Source organism: Notolepis coatsorum (assembly GCF_963971535.1).
Source record: "Notolepis coatsorum genome assembly, chromosome: 19".
Classification (NCBI taxonomy): domain Eukaryota; kingdom Metazoa; phylum Chordata; class Actinopteri; order Aulopiformes; family Paralepididae; genus Notolepis; species Notolepis coatsorum.
Window position 1 is genome coordinate 16,853,658 of NC_140183.1, and position 18,392 is coordinate 16,872,049.

The 18,392-nt window shown below is 42.8% G+C and overlaps 2 protein-coding genes across 2 annotated transcripts; one reads left to right on the forward strand and one right to left on the reverse strand.

Annotated features, from left to right (window-relative positions):
* Window positions 1-3,754: 3,754 nt before the first annotated feature.
* Window positions 3,755-8,947, reverse strand: LOC311245762 (single-strand DNA endonuclease ASTE1-like). Its single transcript, XM_084335738.1, has 4 exons — window positions 7,687-8,947; window positions 6,060-6,267; window positions 5,092-5,233; window positions 3,755-4,963 (listed from the first exon to the last, which is right to left on the reverse strand). Exons 1-4 carry the CDS (start codon window positions 8,938-8,940, stop codon window positions 4,543-4,545), a joined length of 2,025 nt encoding a protein of 674 aa, XP_084191864.1. The 5' UTR covers window positions 8,941-8,947; the 3' UTR covers window positions 3,755-4,542.
* Window positions 8,948-11,305: 2,358 nt separating this feature from the next.
* On the forward strand, window positions 11,306-17,806 carry rpp25l (ribonuclease P/MRP 25 subunit-like; the record flags this gene model as incomplete). Its single annotated transcript, XM_084336552.1, has 3 exons — window positions 11,306-11,365; window positions 12,380-12,428; window positions 17,031-17,806. Exon 3 carries the CDS (start codon window positions 17,039-17,041, stop codon window positions 17,804-17,806), a length of 768 nt encoding a protein of 255 aa, XP_084192678.1. The 5' UTR covers window positions 11,306-11,365; window positions 12,380-12,428; window positions 17,031-17,038.
* Between the last annotated feature and the right edge of the window lie 586 nt (window positions 17,807-18,392).

An 18,392-nucleotide genomic window follows, 5' to 3' on the forward strand; every position in this document is an offset into this window, starting at 1 on the left:
AAAAATGTCCGACAGATTGAGGTGGTCTCATGACGGCGCGCTGTCCAGATTTGCCATCATCAACGGCCTGACGTCCTCCTCCTCCTCCAACTGCTTCTGAAGGTGGTCTTAAAGTATACTGTATATGCTTCTGAAGGTGGTCTTAAAATATACTGTATATGCTTCTGAAGGTGGTCTTAAAATATACTGTATATGCTTCTGAAGGTGGTCTTAAAATATACTGTATATGCTTCTGAAGGTGGTCTTAAAATATAATGTATGCTTCTGAAGGTGGTCTTAAAATATACTGTATATGTTTCTGAAGGTGGTCTTAAAATATACTGTATATGCTTCTGAAGGTGGTCTTAAAGTATACTGTATATGCTTCTGAAGGTGGTCTTAAAATATACTGTATATGCTTCTGAAGGTGGTCTTAAAATATACTGTATATGCTTCTGAAGGTGGTCTTAAAATATACTGTATATGCTTCTGAAGGTGGTCTTAAAATATACTGTATATGCTTCTGAAGGTGGTCTTAAAATATACTGTATATGCTTCTGAAGGTGGTCTTAAAATATAATGTATGCTTCTGAAGGTGGTCTTAAAATATACTGTATATGCTTCTGAAGGTGGTCTTAAAATATAATGTATGCTTCTGAAGGTGGTCTTAAAATATACTGTATATGCTTCTGAAGGTGGTCTTAAAATATACTGTATATGCTTCTGAAGGTGGTCTTAAAATATACTGTATATGTTTCTGAAGGTGGTCTTAAAATATACTGTATATGCTTCTGAAGGTGGTCTTAAAATATAATGTATGCTTCTGAAGGTGGTCTTAAAATATACTGTATATGCTTCTGAAGGTGGTCTTAAAATATACTGTATGCTTCTGAAGGTGGTCTTAAGTGTAAAATATACTGTATACTTCTGAAGGTGGTCTTAAGTGTAAAATATACTGTATATACTTCTGAAGGTGGTCTTAAAATATACTGTATATGCTTCTGAAGGTGGTCTTAAAGTATACTGTATATGCTTCTGAAGGTGGTCTTAAAATATACTGTATATGCTTCTGAAGGTGGTCTTAAAATATACTGTATGCTTCTGAAGGTGGTCTTAAAATATACTGTATATGCTTCTGAAGGTGGTCTTAAAATATACTGTATGCTTCTGAAGGTGGTCTTAAAATATACTGTATGCTTCTGAAGGTGGTCTTAAAATATACTGTATACTTCTGAAGGTGGTCTTAAAATATACTGTATATGCTTCTGAAGGTGGTCTTAAGTGTAAAATATACTGTATACTTCTGAAGGTGGTCTTAAGTGTAAACTATACTGTATATACTTCTGAAGGTGGTCTTAAAATATACTGTATACTTCTGAAGGTGGTCTTAAGTGTAAAATATACTGTATACTTCTGAAGGTGGTCTTAAGTGTAAAATATACTGTATATACTTCTGAAGGTGGTCTTAAGTGTAAAATATACTGTATACTTCTGAAGGTGGTCTTAAGTGTAAAATTAAAACGATGCTTGGATGTATTTTTCCATTCGAGAACGTTAAGTCTCCAATCAACAATATGTATTACTTCATTAGATACACAGCTATAAAATATTAAAAAATCGTATAATTCTCCACTGAGTCCCGCCCGCCCACGTTGATGCTCTGCGTACAAAGTATTTAACTAGCCAAAATTATGGGAAATGTGCTCACCATCTTCTCCAGAGTCAGACAAGAAGATGGATACCAATCTCCTCTCTGTGTGTTCAGTAGAAAGCTATCCGGCTGCAAGCTAGCACAAATGAATGGAAGCAGCACACCTGGCAGACTGTGTGTAGATTGATTGATTGAACATTTTATTAACAGATTGCAGAATGGGTACAATACAATATGGCTCAATACACACAATTGTTAAGGGGATGCAGACCAGAGAAAGACTTTTGTCTTGTTTACATCAGGATCCCCCATTTTCAATTCATCATAATTACATACAGGTAGACAGTACTGTTACATCGAGACATTTATGACATACCAGATCTACAAATATACAGTACTGTTTATGAGTACAAAAATAGTCTAAAAAGAGAGTATATACATTTGAGGGGGAAGAAACTGTACATTGGAGGAGGTGGGGTGGGGGAAACTGTACATTGGAGGGGGTTGGGTTTGGACATTTACAGGGGCCGGTTTCGAGTTGCAGTCTCCCGTAGGTGCTCTTTGAAAGTGGGTAGTGATTCACATTCCTTTACTGTGGGTAGGGCGTTCCACATTGATGTGGCATAATTGCTAAACGTGTTTAGTCCCTTGTTTGAGCCGAATCTGGGTTTAACATGATTTGTGGAGCTCCCTCTGGTGTTGTGGTCATGGTATTCACTGACCTTTGGGAAGTATTTTGACATGTACATGGGTACCTTAGTGGTGTAGTGTATCTTGTAGACCAGGCCCATTGCAAGTTGCTGTACTCTGTCGTCTACTCTAAGCCATCCTAGGTTGTCAAAGTGGGCAGGGGTGAGGTGGGTTCTAGGAGTAAGGTCAAGCAGTACTCTGACCAGTTTGTTTTGTGATGTTTGTAATTTAGTTTTTAGCGCCTTTGAGGTGCTTTGGTACCATGAGGTGCAAGCATAGTCGTAGTACCCTTGAATGAGTGCTCCTGCCAGAGTCTTCAGGGTATTCTTGTTTACCAGAGAGGAGATCCGGTACAAGAATCTAGTTCGTTGGTTGACTTTTTTTATTACATTGGCTGCCATTTTGTCACAGGAAAGATTTGCCTCTAGGATGGAACCCAGGTATGTAATTTCATCTTTCCTTGTGACAATATTGTCACCCACTGTAACTGAGAAGCCGTCGGTCTTGCTGAGTTTGTTATTTGAACCGAAGAGAATGGACTCTGTTTTACCCAGGTGTAATGATAGTTTGTTATCAGCGAGCCAGGTGCAGATTCTGCCTAGTTCCGAGCTGAGGGTTTTTTCAACCTGTAACTTAGCTTGTCAATCAGAATGGAGTGATTGACAGTGTCGAAGGCCTTTTGTAGGTCCAGCATGATAGTTTTCAAGTAGTTGTACGAGTGCAGTTTTCCAGCACAGCTGCTCAGTGGCAGACTGTTGTAGTTGTACGAGTGTAGTTTTCCAACACAGCTGCTCAGTGGCAGTGTTGTATTATTGTGAAGTATCATCATCATCTCTGGAACATTAAATACAAATTGATTGAGTGTCTTGCTCAAGGACACTTCGACACGCTGCGGAATCTAACCGGGTGCCTCCGGATTATGGATGCACCGATCCGACTTTTTCAGTCCCGATACCGATACTTGGGTTTGGGTATCGGCCAATACCGATACCGATCCGATACCCATTGTAATTTTTTTTGTTATGGTTGGTAATAGTTATTTCTTATTTTATTTATTATAATAAAAAAAAATCTGTTTTTTTTTTTATACCCGATCCAGCTATTTTACTGATATCGGCGGCCGATACCAATATCGGATCGGTGCATCCCTACTCCGGATTACCAGACAACTGCTCTACCTCCCGAGCCACTGGATCCCCATTAGTTGCCACAATGGTGACAGCTATAGTCTTCCTGGGGTCCACTCACAACAGACATAAGAAAAAAAACGATCTAAAATATAAACACAAAGCTAACAATAAATCATTACCCACACAACCACCTACCAACACTAAATACAAGCCCTGTCCCTCCCACCTAAAATACAATTTCACCCAAATAAAATGATGTGAAATAATCAAACTTTTTCTTTATTTCTTTATTTCTTTATTTGTGTTTAATCAACATTACAAGACCACAATAAAACGGTAAAAGATAAATCAAACAATCTACATCAGAGAAAAACAAAATGATGTAGGTGCTGGAGGATCTCATCATGTCCTGCCCCTCAACAGGGTCATATTAGATAATAAAATATATCTTTTACATTATATTTACATCATCACACAATTCAGTATCCTTGAAAACAGTTTCATCGTTAAATCAGCATCAACAATTAAATGTATACATATTTACATTTTGTCATTTAGCTCAACGCTTTCATCTAAAGTGACTTACAAGTTCTGTACAACAAGTCAGTAGGAAGGTACAACTCTTTCAGCTGAGTAACAATGTTCATCAAATAGTGCTGAGACTTGGGTGCTGCAGTGTTGAGTGTATAGTGGTAGAGACGTATTAGTATAGTAGGAAGAGTGCATGATAGAAGGCAGTAAGTACGTTTTTTTTTATTTTATTTTATTTCAGATATTGATATTGAAAGGTGAATTTTGTCATATTTGTAGTTTTTTTCTTTTGCATATATTGTTAAAATGCACAATATAAATGTGGAATTTATATAAAAAAAATGTTAAAAACAGCATTTTTCATTTCAGCTCGAGTGGGATCCAGTATTTTGCTTCCTTGTGTTTTTTTCTTATCGTTGTCTCTGAAACACTGATTTACCACTCACGGGCCACAGGGGGGCGCCATTGTATGAATGTTACATAGTGCAGGTCCAGTATGGGAGATTCTCTTGTCTTAAAACCCTGCCACCCAAAACAGCCACACAGTCCAGTGGATGAGCATCAGTCCCAGCCCCTGCGCTCCTGTTTGCGGGACAGTTCTGGGTTGAGTGGCCGTTGACCCCTGTCCTTGGTCTTGTAGCGGGTTTTCACCGACACCAAGTACCCCAGGTCCTCAGGCCGTCTTGTCGTGGTGGTCTTCTTCGTCCTCTCCTCCTCCTCCTCCTCTTCATCGCCCTCTGACTGCAGGAACAGGTGGTCCAGCTGGACAGTCAGCTGGTCTTCGGGCCGCGGTGGAGACGATGTCCCCAGCCGCACGGCTGAGCTGGACGCTTTGGTGTCCTGAGGCTTTGACTGAAGTACGGCAGCCAGCATCGCTCCGTACAGCTGCCTAGCGATTACATTCTCCCTGAAGAAAACCTCTGGAGCCATTCCTCCTATCAGGCTGGAGACCAGATTGTGCACCAGAGATCCCCTGTACACACTGTTAACCAACACAGAGCAAAGGTTAAAGGTCACCAGAGTTCCCCTGTCTTACAATGCCATGTGGGCATCAGGTAGGAGGAGGTCTTACTGTGCCATGTGGGTATCAGGTAGGGGGGGGGGTCTTACCGTGCCATGTGGGTATCAGGTAGGGGGAGTCCCAGCAGCTGGTTTAGGTGGTTGCTGTCCCTCATGCATGCCTGCCACTGGTTGAGGGCGTGGCCAACTCCCAGATCCAGCCCCAGACACACAGAGGTGTCGCTAAACAATCCTGCAACACACATCAAACTCATCGTCACCACAGTTCTGTTTGGCTATGAGAAACTTTCCAGGAAACAAAAGGCAGGGAAAGGTTATGTAAAAGTTATGTAAAATGACGTGTTTATAAAAGTTATGGAAAATGACGTGTTTACACAAGTTTATACTATCTACTAGTACTTAGTACCTTTGATAGAATTATAACCCACTTAACAAGTCATAATCACGTCATATTACAGTCTATTTATTACACAAAGTTACACACTAATTATTAACAGATCTAACAATAATCACAACCAAGTTTGACGCCGATTTAGACAACAATTTAAAAATAATTATTACAGAATTACGCACTAATTAGAAACCCTATTGTACACTAAATGCACACAAAGTATTACCAAATTAGACACTAAATATTATCAAAAGAGCACTTACAATATTTAATTATTACAGAATTAGACAGTCATTTGGTAATACTTTGTGTCTATGTAGTGTATAATAGGGTTTTTAATTCAGTAATAATAATTCAATCTAATAATAATTACATTTAGTTACTACTATTTCGAGTCTTATTTGGTAATACCTTCTGTCCATATCTATTTAGTGTATAATAGGGTTTCTAATTTGTGTAACTTGGATGTAATTATTGTTAAATTAGTTTAATTTCGTGTCATTACTGTAATGTAAAGTGCTACTGGAATCTGATCACAATTTGAACCCTATGTGTGTCACAGCTAGGGTTAGTTTATTATTATAAATTATTTAATTGATCCCACCCTGTGTGTGTGCGTTTGCGTGTGTGTGTTTGCGTGGTTCTGCCGTCCTGCAGTCTGTCTTACCTTTGCCGTTCAGTCTCCGCACCTCTCCAGACACCACCCCCAGCAGCAGTGCCTGCAGGACTCTCTCGTCTGGGGCAGGACTGGCCCGATGGAACCAGTAGCAGGTGACGGTTACTGGGAGGTGCAGGTGACCCGGCACGCCGCTCAGAGCGCTCTGACTCACGCCCAGAGTCTCCAGATACACCTGCAGCAACACGGAGCGCTCGGCCTGCAGGAAGAACAGTGACTTTCACTTACAAAGAAGTCATAAACCTTTATCAGTTCGTTTGTGTTCCTTTCATGCATTTTTCAGAGCAACACCAACACCATGAAGGGTGTAGGCTAGTTGTAACAAGAAATACAAGCAACAATACAACATTTTATTATTTTATTCAAATCTGTAGGTTATATGTCAACAATGTTGTGACACATTTACTGTCGTCACTTTATTTCTTTATCTTACATGTTTATTTCCCTTGTTTATATTTATTTATGTATTTATTTTATTTGGAATTTGCTGTGATGTGACTAAATAAATGTGACTTTGCTGTGATGTGACTAAATAATAAAGGATGGGTTCATTTATTTTTAAATTAACATTGTCTGGCAGGATGTTGACTAGTAAATGCCATTACTTTACTGGTTCCTTTAGTGTTGAGAAACGTAGCATTGTTGCTGCATCCTCTCACCTCTCTCCAATACACTCCAATAGGGCGAGTTTTCTAGCCTTCAAAAACCATCATACGTGTCATTTTGCAAAACACGGAGCTCGGTACAGTCACATGTGTCTTCATATGTTCTACTGAGGAAATGGTTGCAAACCGTACAGGTATCAAACATCATAATGAGTTTCATAGGCCTTGTGCATTTAAATTGCCCAGTGACGTGCAGTGTAACCTATGAAACTCAATATAACTGTTATAACTGATACAGTGGACACTGGACAGATGTCCTCAGTAGAACACATGAAGACACATCTGATTGTGATTTGGAAAAGGACACGTGTCGTGGTGTTTGAAGGCTAAAGCCCCATTTGATTGTATTTGAGCCTGCAGGTGAGAGGATGCAGGTGCTACCTTTCTCAATACTAAAGCATTTAGTGAAATGAAGACCTGTACAGTCAACATCATGCCAGCTTATGTTTAAAAGAAAAAAGGGAGTTTGCACACTAGATAATGCTCCCATGAACGTGTATTGTTGTAGGTATACCAATAAATATTGATATGAACATTATCTAGTGTGCAGACTCTATTTATAAAAAAGTTCTTCTGTCCAGCAGCTAGTATTTATCGCTTGGACGTGCGTACCTCTGTAAACCTTTCTTGTTTTTTAAGTTAACGCGTCCTTTAACAATAACAATTATATAGTATTTTGTAAACCCTTTGTCAAAGTAGATCAAGTCTCAAACAAGCAGCGCTGCTCATGTGTTGAATCCATGTGTTGAAACCAAGGAGTTCTTTTTATCATCAATTTCAGGAGACAATCCCACCCCTCCCCCCAAAATGAATACATAGCATTTTAGAATAAAACCATTTGTTAGACGAACACAACAATATAAAGAACAATAGAGAGGCAATACTGTATCCACTGTATAACCACAGTATGCTTTACAATAAACACTGGAACACTGTCAGCATGCTCTCTATACCTTATTCAGTGAGCGTAGTTCCAGCTGTTGGGCAGCACCGCGGACAGTGGCTTGGACCCTGAAGCTGGTCAGCTGGAGTCCTTCCCTGTCTAACTCCTCCACCTTGGTTCTCTTCCCACCCAGCAGCAGCCCATACATGGCCTGCCTGATTGGCCGAGAGGTCAGATGGGCGCTGGGCAGACTGCCATCATCCACCTGGGCCTTCAGGGTGACTCTCTTGTGCAGGAGCACGTCCACGACATCTGACGTCAGCCTGCCCTGGGCGAGAGGGAGACGGGCCCAGTCGGGCACCTCGTCCACAGCCTCGGGCTGGAGAGGCGGTGCTGTCCCCTGGCTGAAGAAGAGGCGCAGAGAGCTCGGAGGAAGCTGGTACTCCTCTGTGCCCAGAGAGAGGAGGCTCAGGACACGAGCCCACTGCTGTCTGTCCATGCGCCCCATAAGCTTCAGCGCTGCCTCCATGGCCTCCTGAGGCCCCTGAGGCCCCTGAAAGGCCCTCACCCAACGCAGGAGCCCCTCAAAGTAGGCAAGCGGCCCAGCGCCCATTGGGGCAAAATTACCCCAGGCAACCTTCAGGCCCAGGTCTCTGAGCTTCACGTAGTCGTTTCCCGCCAGGGCAGCAAAGACCGGCAGGAGCTGGGGTTGGATATTGAAGTATGTGCAGAAGCTGGATGTGTTGAAGCGTTTGCAAGGAATATAGTTCAGGTTACCTTTCTGCTTCCACTGGAAATGGTTGAGGGGCAGAACTCCTGCAGGAAGGTCAAAGACGTAGAAGTCACTGTCGTTGGATAACAACGGACACCTCCACTCACTGGCCAGGGAGGCCATTTGCTGATCGGCTTCTCCGTAGCACAGTGCAAAGGGCACCTCCAGGTCGGTCAGCGCTTGTCTGAACACCACCTTGACCAGAGCTGGCAGGACTTTCTTGGGCAGACCCATGGCTGCATCGTGGGCTTCCCTGATCGTGCATTGGGCTTGTTTCTTCTGGGTCTCGAACTTCTTGTCACTGCAGTCAGAGCCCCCGTCCAGCACCACGTATGGCTCTATGCCACAGTCTCTCAGAGCCTTCACGAAGGTTCCTATCAACGCCTCAAACGCGTCGTAATCTCCGCCGTGCCTCAGATCCAAGCCTGCTTTAAAATAGAGAAAGTAGTACAGGTTAGAGCCGTCTATTACCAGCTTGTTGTTTCTGAGGTGAAAGTCTTGCAGGATCTGACTGTTTTCCTCCATAAATCTCGTCAAGCCCTGGACCCCCATCGTGTGTCAGGATTCCCTGGTCTTGTTGTTCTGAAGAGACTCTGAGTCCTGGAGGCTTTATATACACAGCCCAAGTGGAGGAATCTCCCTTTCCTTAAGTTTCACTTTCCTTACATCATCACAACGTCAGTGTAACTCCAAGGCAATAATGTGTGACACTGAGGAGCAATGTTAGAACACAAAGAGCAGCACTGGACTAAACGTGTGCATGTCAGTGGGAGGGAACAGAGAAATAGTTTCTTTATCATCTGATACTTCTGCAGTGAGAATGACGAGAGAAAAGATTATCTGTGAGCAAAACTAAGTGAGAGGCAAATGTTTTACTATTGCTCTGATCACATTCATGTAGGCTATTCTTAAATGCTGACATAGTATCTATCAACCAATACAGTTGTTCTATATCTAAGATGATCCATGGCTCATAACTGATTCACTGTTAAAGGGGCACTTCACCAAAAACAATGCTGATAAATGGTGCATTCATATAGCGTTTTTATCCAAAAATCTCCCTCACATTCCACACATTCACACACTGACGGCGGAGGCAACCATGCAAGGTGCCAACCTGCTTATCAGGAGAAATTAGGGATTAAGTGTCTTGCTCAAGGATACCTCGACATGTGGGAATCGAACCAGGAACCTTCCTCTAGTCTACATCATTTAATGGAGCTGTAATTAACACAAGGATTCAACTTCCCTGATGACATCACTGGTGGCCATATTCAAACCCATTTACTCTCAATAACTAAATTAGTTTTTGGATGTGTGTGAGATTATGTGTTATTATATTGTGAGTATATTGTTATTTTGGTGAAGCGCCCCTTTAAGCCTATAGCCTAAAAATCATGCTCCATTATGTTTTCAAAGCTATGATTGGACTCCACATGCAAGTTACATTATTAGTTTTATTATTTTTATAATTTATTAGCGACCTATCATAGTAATTTCAATAATTACATAAGTGAGAATTTAGTTTAAAGATATGATTCTCATTGCCTAACCCAATAAATTAAAACAATTATATACATAGACAATTAACCTCCAACATGTGATGTTTTAGACACCAATAAGCGCATCCAGTCTCAGACTAATATAAATGAATGGATGAATGAATGAATGAATGAATGAATGAATGAATGAATGAATGAATGAATGAATGAAAACTTTATTTAACAGATTGCAGAATGGGTACAATCAGGGGCGTAGCTGGGGGGGGGGGGTAGCTTAGGATGATTCCAAGGGCCCAGCACTGAGGGGGCCCCCCAAATTTTTGTTTCTTTTTTTTTTACTAGACATCACTCAGGTGTATTATTGATGCTCTCATTGATACTATGTTTGTTTCTGAAGTGTGTGTGTGTGTGTGTGTGTGTGTGTGTGTGTGTGTGTGTGTGTGTGTGTGTGTGTGTGTGTGTGTGTGTGAGATATATATAGAGAGAGGGGGGGCTTTGGTAGACTATTGCATTGGTCCATTCATTGAAGATGAACGCAATGCGACATCCTTTACTAGGCTCACCCACCAACAGTGCAGGTGCTGAACTGCTGATCCGAATGTATAGGTAAAAACCATATTATGCGTTTTCATCAATAAAAAAATTGCCAAAAAATTTCCGCTTACGCACGCTCGCATTCACTGGGGGCCTACAAATACATTCTTTCATGGGGCCCAGAATCTGGAGCTACACCCCTGGGTACAATACAGTACGGCTCAATACACACAATTGTTAAGGGGATGCAGACCAGAGAAAGACGTTTGTCTTGTTTACATCAGAGTCCCCCATTTTCAATTCATAATATATATTATACTGTACATTGGCTGCTGTATGCTAAAACGACATTTTATTGTGCAGCCAGACTGGAAAACGAAACTAACACAGTTGGAAAGGGAATCGAAACTATCCCACGTGACCAGTCGCAGCGGGTAAGCATAGTCCACCGCCGTGCCTGGTCACGTGGGATCGTTTCGATTTCCTTTCCAACTGTGTTAGTTTCGCTTTCCAAAAGGTGCAATTCATAACATCATGGTATTACATCATATTATGTTATGGGTTGCAAATGTTACTCAGCCTAACTTTGTACATTTTGTTGCGAAATATTGTCGACATTTAAATGGAGATTAAAGGTAGGCCTATTCTGGCGACAGTATTTGCTAATAGTTATGATTAAATTATTTAGCTTTTTATTATCCTCATTACTATGTTGTATTGTTATATGTATTATTATATGAAAATTAGATAGACTAACTACAGCCACTGCTACAATCAACCAGCTCTCTATCATATAACCCCAAAACGATATTATTTTGTATTATATGCCCGTCACTTTGCAGCAATCTTCGTCGACGTACGTTAACGTAAACCCTGGCAGCGAGCAGCAGGGAGCAGTAAACATGTGGACAGGGACGCTCTGGTAGCTGACTAACCAAACGGTGAGATACATGTTTCTAATTGTGTTATAGCTGCTATTCTGACTGGGCACATTAACCACATGCAGTGTGCATATAACAATAGCAATTGTGTGTATTGAGCTGTACTGTATTGTACCCATTCTGCAATCTGTTAAATAAAGTTTTCATTCATTCATTCATTCATTCATTCATTCATTCATTCATTCATTCATTCATTCATTCATTCACTATATCGCACACTAGGGAATAGACACATCATCAAAGGTGATGTTGTGTATGTCATAAATGTCACTATGAATTGAAAATGGGGGACCCTGATGTAAACAAGACGAAAGTCTTTCTCTGGTCTGCATCCCCTTAACAATTGTGTGTATTGAGCTGTACTGTACTCACTGTACTGTACCCATTCTGCAATCTGTTAAATAAAGTTTTCATTCATTCACCAAATGTTATCTTGCTAACCAACAGGCTGGTTAGTGGCTATTAGATTCTAGACTAGATGATATTCTGCTATGTTGTGACCTATTCTAGCGACATCTCATAATGTTGCAAAGTGTTTAACGGACGTTTCGGTCCGGAAGGTTCTATGATACCGGACTTTCAAGTTTTGTTTTATTTGTCACATAAGGTACACATGCTGGGATTCCTAAAAATCACTCAAACCACGTGACCTGCATCAACAAAGATAGGTTGATCTGATTGGTTCTGACTCTACGACCCAATTAGCGCACTTGGACACTATCGCCTCGTATTTACCATTGATCACAATCACATTATACATTTACGAGTTAACGAAGACAGACAGAATGCACCATACTGTAATAAATACGTGAGTTATACCAGTAGCAGGAGAAACTGCTACTTAGCAGGGAAACTGCTATTTATCCAGATGCCTGAAATAACCAACATCACAACCGGGTTTACAAGGAATACCAACTTTATTTATTTAAGTCCTATGCTAAACAATGATCCGAGCTATTAATTAAAACCTATGAGCCATGAAGCCAATACATCTTTCCCTTCTGTGACATGCAGGGTTTAACAGGACCAGAGAATGCAGCAGGTATAGACAGACGTCCCCTAGGTAAATTTATATCACCTCTAAGTTAATCACTCTATACATTACAGCACTACAGCACTATCACATCTATAGGTAAACCCTTCACCTCTAGGTGGAGCACATCTCACAGCACACTTTATATATGGGCAACAACCCTTAGTTTGAACGAGGTACGGTACATGCACACTGTACAACAATAGTCACACACACTTTATCCGACCAGCTCTGGTCCATGTGAATATCTAGGGCATCGCCTACCGCTATCAGCCCACCCTCTCGCTGTACCCTCCGCCACCTCTCTCACTTGGTACGGCCTCACGTCTAATAAGACACTTTATTACAACACCTAATTCATACAGGTACTAGGGGTCTCTAATTGGGGGGACTAATCGGACCACGTAAAGGTCGTCTGCAACCGTAACTCAGTCACCCTCTGATATGAGGCACGCAATTATGAACATGCATAGATACATCCTATTACAGTAACCCACGTCAAAACACCCTCTTTAAGAGGCACGGTACGTTTATACAAAGGGGATGCCTAATCACACACACGGCCCGCTAATCACACTCCCAAATAGGCACCGGTAGAAAATGGATCAATTGAACACACTAATTATAGACTCCCCCAGGTCCGAATTACCCCTCCCTCTTGGTTCCCCTGTTCCCCTTCAATGGGTCACACAATATCTATACAATATATACCAGCCTGGGCTATATAATAAATAGGGCATATAAAAGAACTAGTCGAATATGCAGGTTAATTAAGGGCACGATATCATACAGATAAGGTAAATAGAAATTACACAATATCCCATATACAATATATATATATACAGTAGGCCTACACAGTTATAAAAATAGACTGTAATACAAAATCCTATATTAAGTGCAAGTGTGGGTAACAGTGGACTTAACTCGCCGCACGGCGCGACCCCCCCCCGAGGGTCGAAGCGTTGGACCCCGTCCACTCTCCGGACGAATGTTCCGGCACACGGTGGTCCTCCAGGATACAGTTGGATTTGTAACCTGGTAACGTACTCGGTGTCCGCGAGGACGAGCCGAGTATAAAGTCTTTTGGGAGCGATGTAACTCAGACCCTCTATGTCCCGTCCCTAACTATCTCCAGGAGGTTAAGCCTCCCCTCCTCTTGCTACCGGGAACTATGGACGGCTATCTAGCTTGTCTTCATCGCCGGCGGATAACTCTCCACGATCGACCCCACCCCCCGGGCCCTAACAGAGTCTGGTTACTGCGTGCATGCTCCAACCTCGATCTCTGAGACCCACTGGCTTATCAAACAGTCTCAGCGTCTCATCCAGCACACAATCAAAAAACACCTGCGTTCAATAATGAGCCACTTGAGTCCCTGCTCGTGACGTCATCACTTCGGCCCATTCACATCACAATACTATTGATTCAATAGGCACGGTAGATAATCAGGCCGATCAGAGACATATTACTGTATGTTCCGATCAGGGATGTGCACAGGATTTTAGAGGGGCAGGTGCTCAAAGGCTGAAAAGGGCACTATATCTGTGTGTGCGTGTGTGTGTGTGTAGTGTGTGTTTATGGTTTTTGGGGGGTTTCGGTGATCAAATATTGAATATTGAACTATAATAATCAGTGCAGGAGCTCACTTATCCTTGAAAGACACTTTTATCACTGACTTAAAAGGCCCATACATCTCCATAAATGTTCAGGTGGGAGGGAATAAGTGCTTACCCTACAGACCCCAAGAAGTGAATATATATATATAAATTATATTTGTGGAAAAGGTACCCTCTTGTCTAGTAGTATTACACTCTTATACTAAACATGTAAAGGTACAGAAATTTGGTAGCGATTGATCTAGCATGAATCGGTACTCGGTAGTACCGATGTAATTGGGTCGGTACCCTTAACCCTTTCACTGCCACACGACAGAAGGTTAGCCCTTTACTATCACACAGCCGACGGCGATGCTCCATCATTAGCATCATTAGCTCCGCAAATGCGGAGCTAATGATGCTAATGATGGAGCATCGCCGTCGGCTGTGTGATAGTAAAGGGCTAACCTTCTGTATTGTCACAGTGAAAGGGTTAACCGGCTGTCGTGTGGCAGTGAAAGGGTTAAAAGTACAGAATTCGGTACCCAACCCTACTTCTATGTTGTGATAACTTCTCTGTATCCTGTTTAAATGTGTTTGGGGTAAATGTCCAGGCTGCAAAATAAGCAGTACGCTAACAGCCTGTCAGTTCCCCGCAACAATTCATATGGAATTACTTCTTTCATGGTAATTGTCCTTAATACTTTTTTTTGCCAGTGTGGCTGTGAAATAGGTATTCAATTATATTCAAAGTGGTCGTAAAAAGTCTTTAACTTTTTTTTATTGCAGGAACCCTGACCTGACGGCATTAAAACATGTTTGTGCTGCACATACAGAATGACTGGCGGCCTTAAAACATGTGCTGCACATACAGAATGACTGACGGCCTTAAAACATGTGCTGCACATACAGAATGACGTCGGCATTAAAACATGTTTGTGCTGCACATACAGAATGACTGACGGCATTAAAACATGTGCTGCACATACAGAATGACTGACTGCATTAAAACATGTTTGTGCTGCACATACAGAATGACTGACTGCATTAAAACATGTTTGTGCTGCACATACAGAATGACTGACGGCATTAAAACATGTGCTGCACATACAGAATGACGTCGGCATTAAAACATGTTTGTGCTGCACATACAGAATGACTGACGGCATTAAAACATGTGCTGCACATACAGAATGACTGACGGCATTAAAACATGTGCTGCACATACAGAATGACTGACGGCATTAAAACTTGTTTGTGCTGCACATACAGAATGACTGACGGCATTAAAACATGTGCTGCACATACAGAATGACTGACTGCATTAAAACATGTTTGTGCTGCACATACAGAATGACTGACTGCATTAAAACATGTTTGTGCTGCACATACAGAATGACTGACGGCATTAAAACATGTGCTGCACATACAGAATGACGTCGGCATTAAAACATGTTTGTGCTGCACATACAGAATGACTGACGGCATTAAAACATGTGCTGCACATACAGAATGACTGACGGCATTAAAACATGTGCTGCACATACAGAATGACTGACGGCATTAAAACTTGTTTGTGCTGCACATACAGAATGACTGACGGCATTAAAACTTGTTTGTGCTGCACATACAGAATGACTGACGGCATTAAAACTTGTTTGTGCTGCACATACAGAATGACTGACTGCATTAAAACATGTTTGTGCTGCACATACAGAATGACTGACGGCATTAAAACTTGTTTGTGCTGCACATACAGAATGACTGACGGCATTAAAACTTGTTTGTGCTGCACATACAGAATGACTGACGGCATTAAAACTTGTTTGTGCTGCACATACAGAATGACTGACTGCATTAAAACATGTGCTGCACATACAGAATGACGACTGCATTAAAACATGTTTGTGCTGCACATACAGAATGACTGACGGCATTAAAACATGTGCTGCACATACAGAATGACTGACGGCATTAAAACATGTGCTGCACATACAGAATGACTGACGGCATTAAAACATGTTTGTGCTGCACATACAGAATGACTGACTGCATTAAAACATGTGCTGCACATACAGAATGACTGACTGCATTAAAACATGTTTGTGCTGCACATACAGAATGACTGACGGCATTAAAACATGTGCTGCACATACAGAATGACTGACTGCATTAAAACATGTTTGTGCTGCACATACAGAATGACTGACTGCATTAAAACATGTGCTGCACATACAGAATGACTGACGGCATTAAAACATGTGCTGCACATACAGAATGACTGACGGCCTTAAAACATGTGCTGCACATACAGAATGACTGACGGCATTAAAACATGTTTGTGCTGCACATACAGAATGACTGACGGCATTAAAACATGTTTGTGCTGCACATACAGAATGACTGACTGCATTAAAACATGTGCTGCACATACAGAATGACTGACGGCATTAAAACATGTTTGTGCTGCACATACAGAATGACTGACGGCATTAAAACATGTTTGTGCTGCACATACAGAATGACTGACGGCATTAAAACATGTGCTGCACATACAGAATGACTGACGGCATTAAAACATGTGCTGCACATACAGAATGACTGACTGCATTAAAACATGTTTGTGCTGCACATACAGAATGACTGACTGCATTAAAACATGTGCTGCACATACAGAATGACTGGCGGCCTTAAAACATGTGCTGCACATACAGAATGACTGACGGCATTAAAACATGTTTGTGCTGCACATACAGAATGACTGACTGCATTAAAACATGTTTGTGCTGCACATACAGAATGACTGACTGCATTAAAACATGTTTGTGCTGCACATACAGAATGACTGACTGCATTAAAACATGTGCTGCACATACAGAATGACTGACTGCATTAAAACATGTTTGTGCTGCACATACAGAATGACTGACTGCATTAAAACATGTTTGTGCTGCACATACAGAATGACTGACTGCATTAAAACATGTTTGTGCTGCACATACAGAATGACTGACGGCCTTTCCTCCCGTCCCTCTAGTGGTGAACATGGAGAACTACAGCAAGGCGAGTACAGTGCAGCAGCCCAGCCTCTGCCCCTTCCCGGGCCTCCCCGCCGACACACCCGAGGTCCAGGTCCGAGACTCCAGCAAGATCCGCAGCCTGCTGCGCTACGCCCTGAGCCGCGTGGAGGCCGCGCCCAAGGCGGCCGACGGCGAGGAGGCGGACCGTGGTGCCGCGGAGGCGCAGGAACCGCCCCCCGGACAGCCCCGCCCCTCGGAGAAGCCCCGCCCCCCGGAGAAGCCCCTCAGCCGGCAGATCCTGTTCACGGCGAGCGGGAAGGGCGTGTGCAAGGCGGTCACGTGCGTGGAGATCATGAAGCGGCGCGTCGCCGGGCTCCACCAGCACACCAGGCTGCTGTACGGCACGGCGCTGGAGGTCTGGGAGCCGCTGGAGCCCACGGCGGGGCTGGACAGCCTGACTGTCAGCAGGAACGTACCGGTCGTCTGGATCCTCCTCTCCAGGGACCCCTTGGATCCCGGTCTGCCGGGGTACCAGGCCCCGGGGAGCCAGGACGCCCTGTGGGGCCCGGCACTCAGGGAGGAGACGGGGCCTTCTGGGGGACACAGACAAGGACAGAGGAGGAAGCGAGGAGGAGGCGGAGGAGGAGGAGGAGGAGGAGGAGGAGGAGGAGGAGGAGGAGGAGGAGGAGGAGGAGGAGGAGGAGGAGGAGGCGGCGGCGGCGGCAGAGGGTCCAAGGGAGGGTCTGCTCGACAGACTGGGAGAGCAAGAGAGGCCGGCAAAGGCCAGAGTTGATTTTTGTATTATTTTGTTTTTTTTGTAAGCACAAAGTCTCGAATCGACTCTCCGCTACAGTCCTCCTCCCACCAGATCTACCCTTTGCTCAAATCTTTGCATAATTCAGACAAAATGCATGTACGACAAGGAAGCTGTATCGTTTCATTTACTTGGTGCCACGATGAATACTTCTTGTGCTTCCTCTCAGAGTTAATAGACGCGGGACAAACATTATAGTTTCACTTGCTAGCTCATCCTATTCTACCATTCCTGAGGCGTGTTGAGTATGCTAGCTAGCTCATCTTTGCGTTTAGTTACAAATACAATGGAATGTGGAAAGTGTTTGCACGGCACGCCACCTGTGGCTGCAGATGTTGATGTTGACTCATCAGACCTGCAAAGCTGTGTACTTTGCCTACTTTTGGGGGAAACGCTGTTCCTATTGATGCCCTTGTGTTTGACCTGCTGTATAAAAAGTTAGCAGAGCACATACGTTGTTTTAAAGTTTTGTTGGTGCATTTACTTTCCAACACTGGCCACCTTTGAGTTTTTACATGTAGGATATTTCCTCATTTCCCTACCTGGTCATTTAATATTACTCTTA

Excerpts from the sequence above, each read along its gene's own strand:
- LOC311245762 (XM_084335738.1), bottom strand. The coding sequence starts at position 8,940 with ATGGGGGTCCAGGGCTTGACGAGATTTATGGAGGAAAACAGTCAGATC. Across the intron at positions 6,268-7,686 it reads AACTACGCTCACTGAATAAG|GCCGAGCGCTCCGTGTTGCT; the intron begins GTATAGAGAGCA and ends TTCTTCCTGCAG. Across the intron at positions 5,234-6,059 it reads GCGGAGACTGAACGGCAAAG|GATTGTTTAGCGACACCTCT; the intron begins GTAAGACAGACT and ends TGTGTGTTGCAG.